We start from the raw sequence: 22334 nt of genomic DNA, 5'->3' as shown, positions 1-22334 counted from the left end.
TCAACAAAAGTCTAATTTAAACAATGAAAGTTTAAGCAATTAAGTACAAGCAATTAACTGACAGGTTGAGCAAAGGTATTAAATATATCTTTCAACATAGAATAATAGAGAAGGTTTTTTTCCCTAGTTATTTTATGGTTAATTTCAGGTCAAGTCACATTTGTAATTTGTCCTGTATATAATGATACTGTATACAGCATGAACATTGAAATGCTTACAGAATATACAATTATATATTCATTATTTAGTTCATTGATTCATCTTTAATAAATGCTTTAAGTGTCAGGATTGCAGAGCATATTCTGGGAAGGTGCCACACAAGAGCTGAAACAAATGATCAAAATAGAAAAATTAGTACAATAAGAATAAGAATATGAACAAAAGACAAAGAACAAAACACATAATTAGCCAAAGGGAGAGTGAACATTGTTGTATTGCACTGTGCTGAAGTGGGGAAACTAAACTGACCACATGGCGATATGTCAAATATTATGTGACTCAGTGACCCTGTGAATAATCTGTAATTTTTATTGAAAGAGTTTTAAAGAATTTATGTGATTTTATCAGTTTTTTCAAAGCTTTCCCTATAGCAGTGAGAAGCTCCACCATGGCGCAGTACAGCAGGTGTCAGTGTTGCACCATCAAGCTGATTTTTCGGTCAGTATTAAAACAAGGAAGAAGAAAAGAAACCTATAGTTACCTGGTTGCCAGGACAACGTTGTTACGTTTAGCTAAAATTGTGTTTATGGAACGCTAAATTTGTTTATTGTATAGTTTTATCCACGATTTACAACGCCGAGATGATGTACTTAAAGCGATGAATATAAAGACGGAGGAATACACGAGTACATGTGATAATGACGGTGTGTATGAACAATAGCATCGTTAGCAACGTTAGCTCTTGTATCTTTCTGAATGTTCATTTATTTTTGACCGTATAACTAAATAAAGTGTGATAGCTCTCTTACTAGGAACCTGAATATGAAGGAAGTTTTCCTTTCAGTCGTTTAGCTAGTAAAGCTAAGATAAATAGCGTTTATGCTAGCAGACAAATTTAATGTGTTTATCGTTAACGCTAAAGAAAATCTAGACCTTGCCTTGTTTTAAGTTAAAGGAAAAATAACATTAGATAACATGCTGTAAAATAATTATTAATGCTGGATAATAATGATCCTATAATATACATGCTGTATAATAATTATCAATGATAGAAATCAGCAATTAGGTTGATTATTTTACTGTAAAATCTGACAACCTAAAGAGAATTTATTTTAGAGACAAAAATGTTCTTCTTGGACATTTCTTTTATACAAAATAAAATAATTTTAGTTTTATATTTTTTAGAATATAAAATATATATTAGTTACATGCATGCATATATATATATACATACATACATACATACACACACACACACACACACACACACACACACACAATGTCTTGACGTCTTGACCTTAACGTCTTGACCTTAAGCTGCCATTAGTCAGAGCTTATTTTAGAAAATGAATCAACACGTTCTGACCAGTCAAAATCGAGAATTTAACGGAGTTACTGTGTAAAGCATCATTAATATGGAAATTGTTTATTCCTTAGGCTGTCCCCTTGTGGGCTCTCTCCCTTCCACTCCCTGCCATAATCCTGGTCTCCGTTGGACTCTATATGCTGTTTCTTGCCGGTGTCTTATGGTGCCATCACTGTCTCAAGGTTTGGCAGGACTGAGACATTGTGCTTTTCATCAATTGGCTATGTGGCTTTTTTTTTTTTTTTTTTTAAAGGTTCTTTATTTGTCATACATTTTAAATATACGTGATTTAGTGAAATATTTTCCAACAAAACAAAAACAAACTTATCAGTACCTCCTAAACTTCTAGGATTTTACGATTCTGCAATCACATACATACAAACACAAAACCAGGCAAACTCTGATAACAGACAATAACACAAAAAAGCACAAAAACGGCAAGGTACATTGCAGATTATTCTTTTGTATCAAGTATTCAAGTAAAATCAAATATTTTTTGCTGCAACAATCACAGAAAAATACACACACATACTGTAATGGTGTCTCTTATATACACATAAATGTGTAAATAAATGGAATGTGAATTAAATAGTTTCTATACAGAAGCTACACCAACTGCATGAAACTTTGATTGATAATGACTAATCTTCTTTCATAGACCCAGTGCGATCCTCAGTGTACAGACTGTTGCCCAAGCATGTCTCCTTTTGAGTACTGTCACATGTGTGCTCAGTCATGTGACTGCCGTCCGCCATCTCTCCACATGTGCCTTGACCAATCCTGTCCTTCTTCTAATGTAAGAACTACCACTTTTTTGAGACAGTGGATTGTGAACAGTCAAAACAATCTGCACTTCATATTGCATTGTAACCCAGTAAAATATTTTTAATGTCACATATCAGATAATTCACATTTACTCTTACACTGGGGGAAAATACTTCATAAAAACAATCTGATATGATGTAATGCTTGGTGGTGTTCATTACTGCCCTATCAAAGAGGCGACAAGCGAATAGCTAACGTGATTGAAGGTAACGTGAGGTATTAGCAGAGAGAAGAGAGTGTAGTTCATACGGGCAGTTCAGTTCAGCAAGCACTGTTCGCAAGTAAGACTTTACTTGCAATTCAAAGCTCAGTGTTTAAAGTGCTGGACTACTGAACAGAAGTTCAAATCCCAGTACCACCAATTTTCCATTGCTGGGCTCCTGAGCAAGGCCCTCAACTGAGATAAATGTAAGTTGCTCTATATAAAGGCATCTACTAAATAATTCTAAATGTACTCAGTCTGAAAAGGTTTTATCGTCTGCAGCCTCATTATAACTCTCAAAGGTGATGACTAACATTTTACATTTAGATTTTATTATTATCATTACGCTCTGTTTTAATGTCCTGACTTAAAGGCGTGTGCATGATCCAAAATTAATTTCTGTTGTTGTATGGTGCTCTGTTTATAATCTGATCTTGTGTGTTACAGTGTGCCATGTGGGACTGCACCTGCAACCCTCAGCCACCTCAGTGTGACTCCATCAACTGCATATGCTGTGAGATCAAGTTCAAATAGAGACAGATTTGTAACACCATGTGAGTCCAGAACGTCCAAAAGGTTTCCATATGAGGGTTTAGAGCTGCGAATGTGCTCACGTGTTCAGAAATGCATTTAATTTTTTAAGTTTCTCCATATTGATTTCACATTTAGTTAAACACATTTCTTGAATGCCTTTATGTTTTATGTTTACTGTTTACTTTCGCTGCTAACGTGCAAGTACATGCTTTTGGAAGATCATAAACCTAGCAAAGCCATTTTTCAATGTTTACTAATAGCTAATAAATGTGATCTGTTACTAAATTTTCAACTGTTTATACCAGCATTAAAAACTGGCATCATGGTCTTTCTTTTCTGTAATCTGGTCTCTTAAAAATTTGTCCATGTGATAATTTGTCCAGAAATAATGAGCACATATTGTGTTTACTATAATCATAATGCACATACTGTGTACTGTGCAATATGTAATCGGTTTTCTAGAACTGTTTTTATAGATACTTAGTTTATTTTTGTATTTGTGTAGAAACATGCTCTATAGACTTCAAATAAGAAAATAAATACTTTCATTTGTGGAAATGTGTAGATTTGTGTTCTTTCTTACTGTGGCATTTCAGTTAGAGATTGATTTATATTTACAGCATTTAGCAGATGCCCTTATCCAGAGCAACTTACATTTTATCTCATTTTTATACAACTGAGCAATTGAGGGTTAAGGGCCTTGCTCAGGGGCCCAGCAGTGGCAGCTTGGTGGACGTAGGAATCGTACTCACAACCTTCCGATTGGTAGTCCAACATCTTAACCACTAGGTTACCACATCCCCCACCACATTGATGGCATCAATGTACACGGACTGTATAATGTGGAACACTTTGCCTCTTATTCTGCATTAATAGGGAAGTATTTTCGTGTTGCACTTATTTTTCTACCTATAGTCACGCCTCCTGCGCAATGATTGGTTAACGGTTTATAAAGTCCAGTCTGATTGGTGCAGTTTTGTATGAGTACGAGGTTTTACCCAATCAAAGTACAGGAGGCGGGCATTGTCAAAAAATCGGTGTTGTCAAAACATGAAACGTTGATATGGCTGAAAAACTGAAACTTTTTTTTATGGAACTGAAAGAAAGAGATTTGTTTTCGTTGTGGGTTTGCTGACAACTCAAAACTGCGTTTTATCTCATTTAAACCCATCTGCGAAGTTACAGATTGTGTGATTTTGTCTTCACCATGGATCAGAGAGACAGTGTTAATGCTGATCCTGATGTATTGACTGGATCACAAGGTACGTAGCTAAACAAATTTTGTGCAAACTTCACTTAGTTTGTCTTATTATTTATTATGCGTTTTGTCTTTAGGTCGCTGTCAGCGATTGAGGAATCAAAGCGGGTTTTGGTGAGTCCTATTTAGCCAGTAAACAATATACTACTACACTATACTATATTAGATATGGTATGTTTATATATTAGTTATAGTTCAATTCAATGCAATAGTTCACTACATACTATCTTAAATATCCACAAAATATACTACTGCCTATATATTAAACTACTGAACCTAATGTTAATACACTACAGACCTATTAAATATACTACAGATCCGAATAGTATGTCATATGACCATATGCTACTAGACTACAGACCAATATAATATAATTCAGATATAAATAATGTACCACAGACCCATATAACACACTACAGATTCAGATAATAATCGACTGCAGACGTCCATAGGGTCTGAACTCTGTAGGATTTAATTGCCAGATATTCTGTAGGACAGTTTCAGTCATAGCTGAGAAAAATTATCAGACTCAGATCAGAAAGAGCTTTATTGACAGCCATGTTTTCACATGCAAGGAATTTGTTATAGTGACAGAAACTCCACAGTATAGCAGAATGACATATACAATATAGACAAATTGTATGTACAAATGTACAAGTGTGAAATGAGCAATTGAAATGTACAATATAGGCAATTTGTATGTATAAGTGTGAAATGTTCAATTGAAATATACGTAGTATATGTTTTAAGTAAATAGTGTGTGAGAATAGAGTATGTTCCGTGTATGTTAAGTGTTCATAAGATGGATTGCCTGACTGACGAAACTGTTCCTTTGTCTGGTCGTTCTGGTGCTCAAGGCTCTGTAGCAACATAATACACAATGATGAGCGCTATGTTGTTTCGGACACAATCGTTGACTTGTCTGACACACGTGTCTGTCATCATCAGAGACGGGTGTCCTCGGTTTACATGATTGATTACACCTGTATCTGAAACCATATCTGCAACAAACATTTAATGGTTGATAAAATATTCAGCATTTCTGGGCGCTGTGCAAATGTGGTATCTTGTAGTTTTCTTTCCTGTATCTTACTTTTTACTTTTGGCCCTTAACCGCTTCTCTTTTCCGAGGTAATCAGTGCACTGTTTATGCCACAGTCATGATTGTAGCATATTACCAATATGACATCATTATGAAAATTTAATACCTGGAATACGTTAACCCTCTTGATTGTTACTACACTTCATGAAATAATTCAAGGGTTAATACATATGTAATGCAATGTATAATTAATATTATAGTGTACTTTTCATAGTTAGACAGAAGCTTGGAGGTTCACTGTCCCTTTTTTTAATGATTATTAATCTAGGTTGCTTGGTCTGTGCAATAACTTTGGCTATGTGGTGATGCTGAGTGCTGCTCATGACATCTTAAAACAACAGGAGTCTCAGAATGTGACGGTGCCTGTAAGTGTTGATTTCTTTATTCATTTATTTTTATGTTTCTTGTCTATACTGTACATTACGCGAGCTGTCATGATTTTTAATGTGTTAATTGAGTGGTTAATCTGATTCGTAAGACTACATTTGAAAGTATTTCCAGCTGAAGAAAATTATATAATTTGTCCCTCTATGTATTTTATATTCTTCAAGACTCCAGGACTCTTACATTCACACAGTGGAAACAACAGCAGCAGCAACCGCTATGACTGCAACCCTGTGTCCACTGCAGTAAGTCTTTAACACTCATATTCCTTCACTTTCAATTCTCTCAAACTGTCAAGTCAAGTTTTATTGTCATTTCAACCATATATAGCTGTTGCAGTACACAGTGAAATGAGACAACATTTCTCCAGGATCATGGTGCTACATAAAACATAAGACAGGGCTAAGGACTTGTAAGTAGTCTTAGCCACATAAAGTGCAACTGTGTAACCTGGTGCAAATAGTGCTGGACAAGACAAACAAGACAGGCAAGACAGTGCAGGACAAAAGACAGTGTAGACAAAAAGTTACAAGGCAATAATAAAAAAAAAACAATACACAATATTTTGTGCAGTAACATTAGAATGAACACAGTTTCTTAGCAGCAGGTCCTTGAGATAATATATAGAATTGTGCAAAAAACAGCAAATGACTGAAATATTGTATAGTATGTGCAAAATGGCTGAGATATTGTACAATATGTGCAAAAACGGCTGAAATGTTGGAACTGGTAGGAAACTTTAAGCAAACTATTTTATGTAAGATAAATGTGACTTTGGTTTATGGTTTGGCTACTTGTCTCTGACTGGTACGAAAGGAAACAGTTTATTTTTTGGCACCAGTTCTCTACAACATTTCACCTCTATTGTGTTATTGTTTTATAGCTTCATATTATAATGAATTAATATGAATTTCTTTATGTTTTCAGGCAGTCCTTCTGGCTGACATCTTACCCACTCTACTGATCAAACTGACAGCACCATTTATCATACACAAAATGCCTTATGGGTAATTCCCCCCTCTTGCTGGCCATTGGTATGCATTGGCTTTTGTTTCTGGCTTTTGTTTGCTTGATAACCTTTTATTAAATTGTAATTGACCTTTTGGGCACCAAGGAACTCTACTGCATTAAGAATTTAGTGATCAATTGATTAATTAATGTTTCTAGTATAAAGGAGCAGTTTACTACAAATGAATGCAAGACAGAAGCCATTGCATGCTATCACAAGGTTTGCATGGTATCAGCTTCACATTATTGCTGTGTCTTGATGTCCATGTACTTTGATTGACAGTTTCCGTATTCTGGTGTGTGTCGCCACGGCAATGATTAGCTTCTTGGTGGTGTCATTTTCTTCAACTGTGTGGATGAGCATATTAGGTAATGTGTGTGTTTATATATGTGAGTGTGTGTTTCTCTTATTTCGTCACGGTGCTGAGCGTTGTGTTACTGGTTTTGTCTGTAGGTGTGATCTTTGCCAGTGTGAGTTCAGGACTAGGCGAGCTCTCCTTCCTCTCCCTCACAGTGTATTTCAGCAGGTAAGACTTGTTTAACATGGGTAACAAGTTAAGAAGCTTTTATTATAATTTTTAACCATATACTGTACAGATGGTAGAGTACACAGTAAAAATGAAATGATGTTCCTCCAGGACCATGCTCTGCTATATATATATATAAGTGAATAACAATAAATAAAAAATTTCAAATAACTTAATAAAATAAAAAACTGTAGGATTTTGCTGTATATGTGTGTATATGTATGGAAATAGTTCCCCTAGGTCACTGTAAACTCTGGGTGAACCTAATCCTACATAATTTCTGACTTAACATTCTTATTTGCATTTTTTTGTGTGTGCCATGCTTTAAATAAAGGTATGTCTCTCACCTTTGCATCAGTGTGAAAAACAGGCTTGACATTTGGCTATCACTGTAACTGAGCCTTGCATTATAGCATGATTAAGTCATTTTAAAATCAATTCTGAATCATGAAGGAGTCATTTTTTGAATCCTTTCTTCATGCTTTAATAGAACCACTTCAAACTCATCTAATTCAGCTTCCTGTGTCAGCTATGCAGCATTAGTGTTAATGGCACAAGAATTTTAAAGTTTTTAAATTGTTATGATGAATGTTAAATTTTTTTAAATTGTTATGATAAAGTTTTAAATTGTTATGATGAATTAGGAGTTGTTTTATCAAGACTGTTGACAGATATTCCTTACGAATATGAAAGGTGAATGAAGGAAAGCTTTTGTTACACCTGGATATTTAGTCTAGATGCTTGTGGTGTAGATTGGAGGTGGATGAAATCGATATTCAGATTCGGATATTCGATTCATTGAACAGACTGTTCAAAAGAGTCGAATCACTCAATTGAATCCTAAATTTCAAAGTTTTTTACAGTGGTGCTGATGAAATGTGTATATTTAACTGATCAGCAGTGAAACAACCCTGAGTTATTTCCTTATTTCTGCGCATTTCCTGTTTGTATGTGTTCATATTAATTCCTAAATGGTTAGCTTGTGTATTGTGCATTTATGTGTTTTAAATATTCTTCTGTCTGTCTCTCTGTCAGTAATGTGCTGAGTGGATGGGGATCAGGTACAGGAGGAGCAGGAGTTGCCGGGGCTGTTCTTTATTCTGCTTTCACACAGGCTGGGCTTTCACCTCGGGTTACTCTGCTCATAATGCTGATCATCCCTGCCGTTATGATGATCAGGTCAGAGCTGCTCTTTCAACATTTTGAAGGCTGATTTAGCATCCCCACCAGAGTATTAATGTACATTAAGCATCAGTTATCAGGTTCCTGCTTCTTCACATTCTTCATCTTTTCCTTCTTTTCAGTTACTTTTTCCTGCTAGACTTCTCTCCTTCATTTACACACTGGAGGTCCGGGTCTGGTTTGTCCTCTGAGGGAGATTTTCACGAACGGAGACCCTTAATAGTGGATGATAACGACGAAGACTGTGTTCAAGATGAGAAAGGGAGGAGAGGTGGGATGTACTACATTTGTTTGCTGGAATAACGTTTGTGTGTCTAAGTGTGTTGTTTGTGTAATGTGACTTCAAATCATTTAGATAACAGGAATGCTTTCTACCTCCTGACAGAGGACCAACACTCCAGACCCCTGACCTTCTCAGACAAACTACACATCCTAAAAGTGAGCCGCTTGTGTGTATATCCGCAAATATGTGTGTATGCATGTGTCTGCATGTGTGTGTGGATGCACATGAGCTGCATATGTGTGTGTTTGCATGCACACCTACTTTTTATGTTTGCCTGTGTCTACATTAGCATTAGTAATCATTTATATTTGTATGTAATGTGATTACGTTCAATCTATCGAATTACTTCTCAGATGTTTGGTGCCAGATATTTCTGTGTATCTCCAGAATCTCATCAAAAATGAAAACCAAAATCTCTTTTTAGTTCAGAAGAGTGGTAATACCTACATATTATAATTTTTTTTTTGTGTGTGTGTGTGTTTGTATATGTATGTGTGTGTGTGTGTGTGTGTGTGTGTGTGTTTTTTTACCATTTCAGGGTCTGCTAAAATTCACTGTTCCTCTATGCGTGGTCTACTTTGCAGAATACTTCATTAACCAGGGACTAGTAAGTGTAACACACGAGGGTTAGAAATTCAAATGTATTTCCCTTTTAGTCCCATTAGAAGCCTTGATATTAAGAGATAAATATTAGTTTCTCCTTTCTTTGTTCTCTCTTTCACTCTGCAGTTGGAGTTGCTCTACTTCCCTGATTCCAGTTTGTCTCATGCAGAGCAATATCGTTGGTAGGATTCAGTCCAAATGTTTGAATGAAACAGACATGCAAAAAAACAAACCCCAATTTTTTTTTATCTATTAATTCTTTTTGTATGACTGATCAGTGTTTGTGTTTCAGGTATCAGACTCTGTACCAGATTGGCGTGTTCATATCCCGCACCTCACTCTACTGCTTTAAGTTCAGGAGAGTCTGGGTGCTTTCTCTCCTGCAGGTGTGTTAAAAGTTTGTGAATATATTTTCTCATACAACAAAAGAATATAAGGGCAAAAGACATTAAGGTCAAACACAAGAGAAGAAGCACAGAAGATTAATAGAGACTGCAAACATTTCGACTCCTAGGTCCAGAAAGCATACAGAGTTTTAGCAATGAGCATGATCTCTGGTGTTTTCAATGTGGATTTTTGCTTCCTTTGGCAACCAAAGTATTTCTTTAGTGTTGTAGATGAATCCCTGGAATATTATTTACAGGATCTGTATAAACCCTGATAGATCCACATAATTCCATACAAGCACCAGGCGTGGGTTAGTTTCGTCCCACATAAAAGTTAAATGAATAAATAAATATGCAAAGTAACATTTCACTTTTTATTAAATTTAGATCAGGAGTCTTCGAAGAGACACAATTAAGCCTCAAATCAAAATATGGGTCACTTTTATCAACCTAGAATAGATCAGTCAAAATCTACTCTAGAAATAAAAAAAAAACACAACAGGATATTCCTAGAACATTCAAGGGAAAAAGAGAATTTCATTTTGAAGTGTGTTGTTTTTCATGACAGGACCAAAGAGCATCCCAGGATGAATTGCCTTTAAAAGTCTAAAAGGTGTTTTCACACCTAGTAGCTCATGGTGCAACATGAAGTCAGTGCATTTGGATCGTTAGCATCTTGGTTTGGTTTAGTGTCAAGTTGCATATGATTCGTTCTCTGAGTTGCAGTGAAAACAGACTAATTTATTGATGAGAAATACAGTGATGGAAAGTTAAACTTTTACCAAGTACATGTAGAAATCCCAGAATTCACCCAAGCTTGGAAAACATAAAGACAGAGCTTCATAGATTAAAAGATAATTCTATATGTAAACTGAATTAAATGTACACCTAAAAACTAACCTCTTCTTTGTCTTTCAGTGTGTGAACGCAGTTGTGTTGCTTATTTCGGTGTATTACCAGTTCTGGCCAAGTGTTTGGGTTGTATTTGCAGTAGTTCTGTATGAAGGTTTGCTGGGAGGAGCCGCCTACGTTAACGTCTTCTACTTAATCAGAGTTGAGGTGTGTTCACTTTAATGGTTTTTAGCTTGAATACAGCAAATCACTGTGTACTGACCGTTTTGTGTTTCAGACTGGAGAGCATGAGAGGGAATTTGCGATGGCTGCAGCAAGTGTAGGAGACAGTATTGGCATCGCTCTCTCTGCAGCACCGGCCATCCCAATCCACAACTACTTCTGTTCTCTGTGAGGAGAACACGCATTCATTTCAAGATGGACGACTGTGAGGAGCAGCAGTCTTCTTCCTGTAGTCGTGTAAATTGTAAGAACACGTAGTCAACAAGCAATAACTACAGTACAGGGGTTTGTCAACTTGTAACTCGCATATGTCATCCCCATGTTTTAATATGGTGGTACATTTCAAATAATGGAAGTAAATGAAAAAATGTAAATGTGTTTTTCTAGAACATTCACTTCTAGCGTGAAAAGACTACATAACACTGTAGTGTTGCCAGGTCGCTCTTGCCACAGACAGCCCCGATACTTACCTTTGTTTGTTTTATTTTAATCAGAACTGCTGCTTATGCTACATTACAGGGCACATGATGAGGAAAGTATTAATCGCACATTTCCACATAGTTAGGCTTACAGAGGCCAATGATTCTTTAGTGTCACGGTGATTGACATGGAAGAAAAACAATAATCTCCCCGTGAAAAGGCAAATGATTTTCTGTTGCCTTTGCGTTTTTATCACTAAAATATATTGTAGTGTGTTTTGCAATAATAGACACTTGAATTGTCGATGTATAGATGTATAGAGCCTGAAAAAGGCATTTTTTCCTTTTTAAGTTGCTTTTTAGTAGATCTGGCAATCTCATCGAACTCAATAAATTAATATATAATACATTTCAAAAACAATTTAGTGTGAATCTAGGCACAAATGCTTCAGACAAGCATCAACTGGTTCATATAAGTAAACCGACATACGATATTTTATTTTCCTTTATCCTGCTTTCCTGACTTAGAAATGCAGTAATTATGACTGTGATTTAAACATTCCTATTTCACTATATATACTGAATATTATTTATTGTGAAATTAGGTGTGCTTGTGAGACAGTTCCACATTAACCTGTTTCTGTCTCGGGTCATGCCAACTTTGGGCCTGTTTAATTATTAATAATAATGACTTCCTGAATGCTGTTCCGAATTAATGCAAATTATAAATATATAGACTCGGTAAATGATTTCTCGGCTTGACAGGTGTCAAGCCGAGAAATCATTTACCGAGTCTATATATTTAATTTGCATTAATAGTGACAAGCCAAATAAAACGGTTATTAAAAAAAGATAGTTACTAGGTCTTGTTGTGAATAATAAGCCTTATTAGATGTACTTATACAATTAATCTTTTAGAAAGTTTCAACATTCAAAGTGCAATTATATGCATTACACCAGATGTGACAGACGAATGTGTGTCCATTTACAGAGCAATGGCAATCGTGTAGCAGATGTTTTACGAATAAAGTTTAAAAACATTTCCTGTGAGTTTTGGGACACACTGTAATCCTTGCTCAATGCTTGATAATTATTTTGAAAATAAATTTTATATTACAAATTATGTATTTATTTCTTTACAGCTTGACAACGATTAACAATTTTGGCTGGAATCAAACAACAAACCTCACATATAATTTGTTTTCACATCTTCTGCACTCTAACATGTACTGTACAGTTCATCAGTGGAAATATAAAAGAGCACAAGACCTGAATTAAAACCCATTAATGAAACCGAGCGAAGTAGTTTATTAGTTAGTAAAGATAAAGGGATAAAACAGAGACTATGATTTTAAGTAATAGAGAGACTTCAAGGTGCATTTATTATATCAGTGTCACAATACAGTGGTTAGTCTTCTTTTATTCAATCCTAAAGGTCTTTAAAAAAATTACCTTCATTTCCCAACCTCTAAAATGTCTAAGTTGCACACATACAGTTTAGAATACATACTATGACCATCTGATCCTTCCATGTACATGCAAGTGGTTACTGGGGTGTGTTTTGGCTTTTTCCCCCACAGCAAGTATATAAAATGAACTCAGATTGAAACTGCTGACAGAGTCAGTTGTATTGATGATTATGATCTTTAGAGAACAAAACAGGTATTTTTCTGTAGTTTGAGTACTTAATTTTAGACTGTATGGTCTACAAAAGAACACGACTCAATCAAAAGCCAGTCCACAGTCTGTAACTTCTGTATCGATGTAGACATTCGGTTATTTATGACTAATATCACACAATACAAGGGTAACATTATTGTGCACAAATGTTATTTCTTTTGACAGTATCTTCACAGGCACTTGTCATTTCCCTATTTTACCAGTGGGCTTGTTTTTCCTCCGCTACTGACTGGAGGAAATGTGAGTGACTGGCGTACAGGGGCTGTGTAGAATCGACGTCGCACCAGCTCACCTGTCCCGCATCGTCGCCTGCTTGCAGAGGCAGCTCGCTTACACTGTCACCTGAGTCACAAGGAGAAACAAGAGTTTAGAAACTATTTAAAGCCGTTATATTACATGTTGTATTCTTTAGGGGTTAGGTTATCTCTCAATGATCTCTCAGTGAACAATCTCAGTATACAAACCAAAACAATCAGTGATGTTAGCTAGCTTAATATTACAAAGTTGAGCTCATTAGTTTATTTACATCTTTCAGAATCTGCCAAATGCTTGTCATTTAAAAAAAAAAAGATTTAATACCAACCCTGAATAATCTTTTTCACATAAGGGATGTTTACTGTATACGTACTGTATATAGGCCACAATACACAATAACTGACAAATGAAGCAGAAGAACGATCAGAGACTGTTTTTATGTTTTGTGGGAGCTGTTCACTAGTGTCTGGTTAGTCTTAAGCAGTTAAACTGTCCTCGGAAAAATCCTCCAGCTTCTTTGTGTTCCCTGCATCTGCATATACACTACAGTATATACTTTTACAAAAGCTGCAAACATTCACTGATGTTCAACACCATACACTGTGTCGGGGGTGTAAACTTTTGAACAGAATGGTTGGTGGAACTTTTTTAAGCTTCTGAAGCTACATAATTTGTATATAAAAATGGATATGTGGAATTTATACAGTGTCACTGAAGAAGAGACAGGAGCTAGAGGTAGCCAAGCTGAAGATGTTGAGGTTCTCTTTAGGAGTGACAAGATTGGACAGGATTAGGAACGAGTACATCAGAGGGACAGCTCATGTTGGATGTTTGGGGGACAAGGTTTTGATGGTTTGGACATGTTCAGAGGAGGGAGAGTGAGTGAGTACTGTATATTGGTAGGAAAATGTTGGACATGGAGCTGCCAGGCAGGAGGCAAAGAGGAAGGCCAAAGAGGAGGTATATGGATGTAATTAATGAGGATATGAAGCTAGTGAGTGCAAGTGTTGAGGATGCAGAAGACAGGGATGGGTGGAGAGAAATGATTCGCTGTGGCGACCCCTGAAGGGAAAAGCCGAAGGAAGAAGATATGTGGAATTTATACATTTGTGTAAAGCCATAGAAATAAAAATATATTTAAATTTCCAGTCAAACAGCCATTAAGTTCAATATTAAATAAAAATATTTACAAACTTTATACTGTTGAGGACCTTTGCATGACTTATGAACAATAATGATGGGAAAATGTATTTAACAGAAACAGATATCATACACAGGTTTTACATAGAGTCACCTTTTGAACTTTAACAAATAATGTGGATTATTCCAAGCGTGTGGTCAGTTACCTGTTTCGTCATGAAAATTAACTGCAACTGTTTCCATCCATGAATTGTCTGTGTTTCTCGGGTCATCCACATAACCTTTGTAAACCTAAACAAGTAACAGCATGACTGTATCAAGGTACAAGATAATTATTTATTCTGTAGTTATACTTTATTACAGAGATCATTTCTGAACCTGAAAACTAGGTGTGCTGAAGAGTTTTGAGATCCGGGCGTGGAGGTCTTTGCGTTCTTGTGGAGAAGCTTCAAGTGAGTTCAAAGCTTCCTCTGTGAATTCTCGCTGCAGTGTCAGAGACACCATCTCTCCTGGGTCCACCATACCCTAAACACATAGGTACAGATTAGAAAACACCAGAATGCATAAAGAACTCATAATTTTATGTAATGTATACACACTCACCCCAGGGATGGCCCATTCTCCACAGTCATTTCTCTTGATGGACACAAACTGCAACACAGGTCGTTTAGTGACATCATGAGACACGCGCTTGCCTGCAGAATCCCGCTTCCACCTGGAAGAAGAGGAATTGTTACAGATGATCCTATGCATGAAAAATAAAAGACCAAATGCTTTCTAATGCTACGTTCAGACATAAAACGACCAAAGTTCATTGCTGAGCGTTGGTGATTAGATGTGGACATGGAAAAGTTGAAAAATTCAAATATGGAGCAACACTTTGCTTCTCCTTCGTCTAGTATGATATAATGCATATACTGTACACATTGCTGAATTTTATATATCCCTTCAAAAAGGTTTCATTTTAGCGGCAAGAAACAGATTTGAAATGCTTTGTGCTCCACCCACCAATAAATGGTATCACTATGGCAACCAGTAGTAAGAATCGTTGTATGTGTGACATAGCTTAAATATCCCATCACAGAAAAAGTCACAATTGCATAAATCGTGTATGTTGCACGTTCATCGTAAAAACAGTATCCAAGGTATCCAGGCATCTGATGCAATAATTCTAGTTTAACACTCACATGCTCCATTTTGCTGGATATTCTTAATGTTATATACAAATTCTAAAATTCTTTACTGTTCACATACACGATCATAGACAGTATGAGGTGCTGTAAAAGCTTTTTTTTTTTTAACTGAAAAATATAGAAAGTATATATGAATATGTTTATATGAATACACTATGACTTTAAATAAATAAAGTGTGAATGCCTGCAATTATGTGCCAATTTCATATTAAAATCTGTGTCATTGTACAAGCTGTTCTTTTGCATGCGGTCCAAACCCTTGCAGGAGGAAATGGTGGGAAGAAAATCAATAAGTCCAAAAGAGCATGTGGAGTTAGTGCAATGATGGAGTAATAATACATTTAACTTCCCTAAAGCATTCAGAGTGCTTATTGATCTCAGGACAGGTCGATGTTTATGCTTTGATAATCCATTCAGTCGATACAAGATATTTCTCTCTATAGACTGTAGAGAATACACTTGGCTCATCAGCAATGCTGTTAATTATCTCTTAAAAACAAAACAGTTCCTGAATGCTTTGGTTTTATTCTGAGTGCAGACGTAATTGCAAAAATCTTGTGATGAGCCACTAATGTGACATCTCTCCCAAACTCTCTTGAGTTTGGTTACCATTAAAGGAAGATCACGTACTGTATGCAGTGAATCTTACTGTTTGAGTACATGTTCTAGTGCTCTAGCTAATGCAAGACAAACACGGATCTTCATTAAAATAAATAAATAAAAAATAATCCAAGTGAATTTCGTGAGTGAATGAGAGTATGTGTGCCCTGTGATGGGTTGGCACTCCGTCCAGGGTGTATCCTGCCTTGATGCCCGATGACGCCCGAGAAGTTCGGATAAGCGGTAGAAAATGAGTGAGTGAGTAATCCAAGTGATGTTAAAAGCAGAGTGATAAGGTGGTGGCTCACATAATCTTAAAAATACTTTTAAAAAAAACTTTAATTTCTTTAACTCATTTCAAACTATGCCAGTTCAAAAAGATATTTTTTTACTAATATGTCTTCTTTTTTTTAATATAATCAGAATTTAGAAATATTTTTAGGGAATTTGTAGTAAACAAAGAAACAAATAAATAAATGTTTAATTCAATCATTTTTTTTCAAAATAAATAAATACATTTTATCTAATTAATCTTTTTTCATTTCCACAAATGGAAGTTTAATTTTTCCCAAAAATAAAAGGCTTGATCATTTGCCCAATTGTTCCAAAAAAATACATCACTCTAATTTTCAAAAATATGTTATGCTCTTGATAAAAAGGACTTTGTTCTGTCACTAATTTCTATTCCACGTGTTCGTTCTTACTGCAGTACGATTTTAAACTGCACAAGTGTGTAGCTGAAATGAATGTTTATTTAAAGAATAGCAGTGTATCTGAAAATACATCTCATGCAGGGACACTGTACCTGGTAACTATAGGATCTGCGGCATGGTTAGGACCCCACCTGCCAAGAAGGCCCCGACCAGACAGACCAGTTCTTCCTCTTGGGTTACTGAAAGAGGTTAAAATGGAAACTGTGTGTGAGATGCCTGTGAGGGAAAGTGAGTTTGTGTAAACGCAGAGGCTAATGATTTAGTGCTTGTCTTACAGTGGATGTCCATCCTGTATGCTATAATCTCCCTCATGGCTCCGCCTATCCACGGACCCATCAAGCACGTTAAACCGTGGACAGAAAGAACTGAAAAAGAAATAGAGCCATTAGTGGCTGAAATGCCAATTGCATTACCATGCAGTAGGTACAGCACACTTAGTCAAGCTAGAAATTTACAGTAAAGACAATAACACACCCAATGTCTGGATCAGCCCAGGCAGGGTTCTGCAGCACAGAAGGTGCGGTGTAGTTTACGGGACTGTAATCTGGCCACACAGTCGCCCAGCTCACTTTATCGTCTGGAACAGGGAAGCGATGTTTGTCTGAGCCAGGGTACACTGTACATCGGGCCTTGATGTGTGTTGCAGATGACATTGAGACAGAATTTAAAGTACACACACTTGATACTCTGGTGTTGATGGATTTACTGTGCACAGACAGAGACACAAAACAGTCGAGATTAGAGCAATCAAAGAATGATTGAAATCCATTGATACACATCTAAGTGAAAGTAAGTAAGAATTTCCCAATTGGCATATATACAATTCACAAGATTCGTACGTTCTGTACAGAAAGGTTAGCCTAAAAAATAATGTTGTTTTATACCACAGTTCTGTTAAGATTAGTCAGGAAGTGGTAATTATTGTTCTTTAACAGGAACTCTGTTAATTTTCAGCTGCAATGTTTAGGAACCATATGCACTAATAACACCACAGCTTTCTGAAAGGAGACCTTTCTTTGTCATGAATGGAAGAAGTCTCTATTGTACATCTGACAAGATCATTCTCAAAGATTTGGGATTTCTTGATAACAAGACAAGCTTTGTTTTGATTTGGATGGTTAAGAGAAAAACTGTTATAGTCGCTGCATAATGATAACAGGAAATAACATGCTATTCATTCATTAATTAGTAAAAGAAAATCATAATTGTTGATCGGTAAATTGCTGTATCAGCCTCCTAACCACATTAGACCTGTCTGTCATTGGTTATTTACCTATGGACAGTATAAATCAATATAGGTTTTAATTTCTAGAATTGTCAGAAGTAAACAACATTAATTTCAATAATCTTACCAGAATCCACGAACAGTGAACGGTAATGTCACAAGTGTAAGAGCGATATGCACCGACCCTGTCCAGTTTCTTAACACTTGTTTCATTACAACAGTTTCCAGGAAGTGAAGTTTCGTTAGAGATGAAATCATTGACTCATCCTGTCACATGCAGCAACCATGCTGTTTATTCACACTGCGCATGCGCACCATTTATTACGCCCTACAGCGCCTCATGATCTGTACAGCGCATGCGTGTCTTTTTTTTTACGCTATTAGCGTATGTTTGTAAACAAACCGACTCCAGCAGAACGTTTACGGAGAAGAGGTTACTTTCTAGTGAAATATGTACCTGTTTTTATTTCACCAACAAACCACTATTTTCACGTCTGTTGTATTTGTTAATTTATGTGATTTTACAGAAACGCAAACCTAATTTTTATAAGAAAGCGTCATATTGGAACTGGGCGTTATCGAACTTACTCGGTGGCGACACCTACTGGTGAGGAGATATTGTGCAAATAGTCAAGTCAAGTCAAGAAGATTTTATGGTCATTTCAACCATATGTGGCTTTTGCAGTACACAGTGAAACGAGACAACGTTTCTCCAGGAACAGGGTGCTACATAGAACAAAGACAGAGATATAAGTACTTAGTAAGTTAGTCCTAGATACATAAAGTGCATCTGCGCAACCTTGTGCCGGCAGTGCAGGACAAGACCAACAAGACGGAAAGACAGTGCAAACAAATAATATAAAACAAAAGACAATACACAAAAGACAATAAACAGAAACAGCACCGATCAGTGTAAATACTGTATGTTCAAACAATATTGCATGTGTGGAAATACTGGAATGAACACATTAGTATTATAGCAGAAGTTACATGAGGTATTGTAAAGCATTGTGCAAAACAGCAAAAGACTGAAATGTGAGACAGCATATGCAGAGAGCAAAAAAACAGTGTGCAAAACAGTAAACAGTTTGATGGATATATATTTGAAGTGTATGTATTTGTTGTAGGCCTGCGCAGTCCATACAGTTGATGTGCTTATGTGTGTTGTGCTCAGTTCAGTTCAGTTATTGAGGAGTCTGATGGCTTGTGGAAAAAAACTGTTACACAGTCTGGTTGTGAGGGCTCGAATGATTCAGCAGGAGGGTGAAGAGTGTGTGTGAGGGGTGTGTGGGGTCATCCACAATACTCTTGTCTTTGTGGATGCAGTGTGTGGTGTAAATGTCCATGATAGTGGGAAGAGAGACTCCAATGATCTTCTCAGCTGTCCTCACTATCCGCTGCAGGGTCCTGCAATCCGAGATGGTGCAGTTCCCAAACCAGACAATGACGCAGCTGCTCAGATTGCTCTCAATGGTCCCTCTGTAAAAAGTAGTCAGGATGGGGGAGGGAGATGTGCCTTTCTCAGACTGTGTAAGAAGTAGAGACGCTGCTGGTCTTTCTTGGTGATGGTGTTGAGTGACCAGGTGAGGTTCTCTGCTATATGAACACGGAGAAATTTGGTGCTCTTGAGGATCTCTACAGATGATCCCGTCGATGTTCAGCGGAGAGTGGTCGCTTTATGCTTTCCGAAATAGTGCAGTCATGGAGGATGCATTCCTTTTAAATATGGGATCATTTTAGAATGTAATGCACAGACCCATTAATAACATTTGTATTTCTGATTTTTCTGTTAATATTTTTGTCAACATTTGACTGACTTGCTGCTGATTTATGCATTTACATTTCCTGGTCTGGCTCATACCATCTGTAATGCTTGATAAACAAGGTATTACCAATTCAACATGATTAACACAATATTTTTGCACTCAGTCATTACAAAAATATTTTAAATCAGAAATTGTTGCAGTGAGACAGCTTGGGGTTAAAGAAAATAAATCCATCATTGTATTATGATATTGTTTAAATAGAGAAATATTATTGTTTTGGACTAGGCATGCTAGAGTCAAGACCTATTACAATGCTGTGATATGAAATGTTTTGAAACCAAAACAGTTATGGAGGAGTAGTCTAAAATTCCTCCTCACAATTATGAAAAGTAGATAAGCAGGTACAGAAAATGTGTTTTTTGTTGTTAAACAAACATGATCTCCAATTAAATTTTTATTTGTCACATACACAGACATGCAGTGAAATGCTTTATCACATATCCCAGGTTATTATGAGCCTGGGGTCAGACCGCAGGGTCAGCCATTGTACAGCACCCCTGGAGCAGGTGATGTTAAGGGCCTTGCTCAAGGACCCAACATTGATGTCAGCAGCTCTGCAGGGAGTTTTTTTATTGCATCTTTTTAATCAACATTTCCAACATTTCCAACTTAAATAGAGACAGAGATGCCCAGGAATTAGGAAAAAAAAATTTTTTACACTTATAAAGAAACCCATACATACATACATAAATATTATGATGTGTTGTACCTCAGAATACTTAAAGGAACATCATTACAATCAAAGATATTAAGTCCAGACATGATGGAAAGCTTTAGTAGATGAGTGAGTGACACATTTTATAAATTCTAAAGGATTTATTTCTCTAACAATCTTATGCCATCCCTTCAAAGAAGGGGGTTTATTGCTGATCAGGCTTAACAGTCTATTTTTCCTATCAGCAAAGGCTAGGATATCAAATAACCGTCTAGTGGATTTTTTTTTAGCAAACAGCTCATTGGAAGACCTAAAACCAAAGATCCAAACATCCTACTCATATATCGTACAATTTTTGACCAATGAGTCTGCTTAACAGAACAATTCTAAATTCAATGAGTATAATCTACCACTTCCACCTTACATTTAAGGCATAAAGAAGAGCTATTTGGATCAAATTTACTTTAGAGGAATGGTGTAATGTGTCATGTATGCACAATCCTCAGCTGAATAGCTCTGACCCTGTTACAGACAGAGATCCCGTTTGCACGATGCCAGACAAAATCCCAATCCTTTTCAGTTATGGTCAGATGAAACTCCCTTTCCCATAGTCTTCTGAGCTCTTGTGTGTTTGCTGCTTCATATAAGCAAAGTACTTTATAAAACTAAGAAAACCAACTCAATCACATACTCGGTAAGACGTCAAAGGAATCTGCAATAAATCTGAGTACAGGCCAATTGGTGGTTTCTAATATTTGGTAGATCTAAGCCTCCCAAAGAGCAAGAGAGCTGCAACATTGAAAATGTTAGTCTTAGCCAGCTATTAAATTCTTTTGTTTAGCCATAAGATTGGTGTCATTTTTAGTGGATAAAGCAGCCTGAACATTATACTCATTTTAACTGCAGCAATTCTACCAAGCCAGGAAAGAGGGAGATTGGACCATCATCAAGAATGATATGTTCATATCTTCTGGCTCTAGTTAGGACATTCTGGACTAACTGGAGCTTGTTTATGCTCCTACTGCAATATCCAAAAAGAAAAGCATAACAATAATCCAACCGAGAGGTAATGAATGCATGAACTAGTGTTTTTGCACCATGTACTATGACCACATAAAGCCTGAAGTAAGTTTTCTGATTAGAGTGCTTACTTCAGGCTTTATTTGGTCCTAGTACGAGCACCTGTGTATTGTCAGACTTAAGCAGAAGGAAGTTGGTAAGCATCTACTGTCTAATGTCTTTTAGACATTCTTCACTTTTGATAAGCTGGGGTCTTTCATCTGAATTATCCAAAACATATAGCTGCGTGTCATCAGCAAAACAGTGGAAGCTAATACCATGTTTACAAATCATTGCATCGAGGGGTAGCATATATAAAGAGGAACGCAGTGGGCTTAAAACAGAACCTTGTGGAACACCAAAGATAGTCTTAGTATACTTCAAAAATTCACCATTTAGATCCATGTACTTGTATCAGTCAAATAAGACCTGAGCTAGGAGTCTAGTAGTATAGTATGGTCAATGGTGTCAAAAGCTGCACTAAGGTCAAGTAACACCAGTAAGGAGACACAAACCTGATCAGAGATAATTTACCACTATTAGTATTAACTATATTAATATCAAGCAGCATGGTGGCTGCTGGGATCTCCGGTTTCCTCACCTCCATAGCAGTAGGTAGGGGTGTGTGTGTGTGTGTGTGTGTGTCATGATGGACTAGTATCACATCCAGGGTGTA

General features: G+C 36.5%; 3 protein-coding genes across 5 annotated transcripts; 2 read left to right on the top strand and 1 right to left on the bottom strand.

Annotated features, from left to right (window-relative positions):
* Window positions 1-658: 658 nt before the first annotated feature.
* On the top strand, window positions 659-3652 carry si:ch211-198p11.6 (guanine nucleotide-binding protein subunit gamma 4). The gene is made up of 4 exons (XM_027161061.2): window positions 659-863; window positions 1597-1707; window positions 2184-2321; window positions 3000-3652. Exons 1-4 carry the CDS (start codon window positions 858-860, stop codon window positions 3084-3086), a joined length of 342 nt encoding a protein of 113 aa, XP_027016862.1. The 5' UTR covers window positions 659-857; the 3' UTR covers window positions 3087-3652.
* A 432-nt stretch (window positions 3653-4084) lies between these two features.
* Window positions 4085-12432, top strand: cln3 (CLN3 lysosomal/endosomal transmembrane protein, battenin). Of its 3 annotated transcripts, none has more exons than XM_027161135.2 (15): window positions 4087-4348; window positions 4422-4458; window positions 5715-5811; window positions 5998-6075; window positions 6758-6837; window positions 7122-7207; window positions 7293-7365; window positions 8401-8544; window positions 8670-8818; window positions 8903-8985; window positions 9369-9437; window positions 9560-9615; window positions 9726-9819; window positions 10738-10878; window positions 10949-12432. In XM_027161135.2, exons 1-15 carry the CDS (start codon window positions 4294-4296, stop codon window positions 11063-11065), a joined length of 1359 nt encoding a protein of 452 aa, XP_027016936.2. In that variant the 5' UTR covers window positions 4087-4293; the 3' UTR covers window positions 11066-12432. The 3 variants fall into 3 exon arrangements, with proteins under 3 accessions (XP_027016938.2, XP_027016936.2, XP_027016937.2); XM_027161136.2 differs by having other exon boundaries at window positions 4088-4348; window positions 8933-8985; XM_027161137.2 differs by lacking the exons at window positions 10738-10878; window positions 10949-12432 and adding an exon at window positions 9871-10731 and having other exon boundaries at window positions 4085-4348; window positions 9726-9834.
* Window positions 12433-12661: 229 nt separating this feature from the next.
* Window positions 12662-18413, bottom strand: nudt9 (nudix (nucleoside diphosphate linked moiety X)-type motif 9). The gene is made up of 8 exons (XM_027161138.2): window positions 18246-18413; window positions 17368-17598; window positions 17169-17258; window positions 16986-17072; window positions 14991-15102; window positions 14766-14912; window positions 14594-14678; window positions 12662-13334 (listed from the first exon to the last, which is right to left on the bottom strand). The coding sequence occupies exons 1-8, from the start codon at window positions 18374-18376 to the stop codon at window positions 13189-13191; spliced, it is 1029 nt and encodes a 342-aa protein (XP_027016939.1). The 5' UTR covers window positions 18377-18413; the 3' UTR covers window positions 12662-13188.
* Window positions 18414-22334: the final 3921 nt, after the last annotated feature.

The sequence above is a fragment of the Tachysurus fulvidraco genome, chromosome 15 (assembly GCF_022655615.1).
Source record: "Tachysurus fulvidraco isolate hzauxx_2018 chromosome 15, HZAU_PFXX_2.0, whole genome shotgun sequence".
NCBI classification, from domain to species: Eukaryota; Metazoa; Chordata; class Actinopteri; order Siluriformes; family Bagridae; genus Tachysurus; species Tachysurus fulvidraco.
The sequence above is the reverse complement of the archived record's forward strand: the minus strand, read 5'-3'. Positions and strand labels throughout refer to the sequence as shown.

Excerpts from the sequence above, each read along its gene's own strand:
- si:ch211-198p11.6 (XM_027161061.2), top strand. Across the intron at positions 1,708-2,183 it reads GGTGCCATCACTGTCTCAAG|ACCCAGTGCGATCCTCAGTG; the intron begins GTTTGGCAGGAC and ends CTTCTTTCATAG. Across the intron at positions 2,322-2,999 it reads AATCCTGTCCTTCTTCTAAT|TGTGCCATGTGGGACTGCAC; the intron begins GTAAGAACTACC and ends TGTGTGTTACAG.
- cln3 (XM_027161135.2), top strand. The coding sequence starts at position 4,294 with ATGGATCAGAGAGACAGTGTTAATGCTGATCCTGATGTATTGACTGGA. Across the intron at positions 5,812-5,997 it reads CTCAGAATGTGACGGTGCCT|ACTCCAGGACTCTTACATTC; the intron begins GTAAGTGTTGAT and ends ATATTCTTCAAG. Across the intron at positions 6,838-7,121 it reads ATACACAAAATGCCTTATGG|TTTCCGTATTCTGGTGTGTG; the intron begins GTAATTCCCCCC and ends TTTGATTGACAG.
- nudt9 (XM_027161138.2), bottom strand. The coding sequence starts at position 18,376 with ATGATTTCATCTCTAACGAAACTTCACTTCCTGGAAACTGTTGTAATG. Across the intron at positions 17,599-18,245 it reads TTCACTGTTCGTGGATTCTG|TAAATCCATCAACACCAGAG; the intron begins GTAAGATTATTG and ends GTCTGTGCACAG. Across the intron at positions 15,103-16,985 it reads GCAGATCCTATAGTTACCAG|GTGGAAGCGGGATTCTGCAG; the intron begins GTACAGTGTCCC and ends CTCTTCTTCCAG.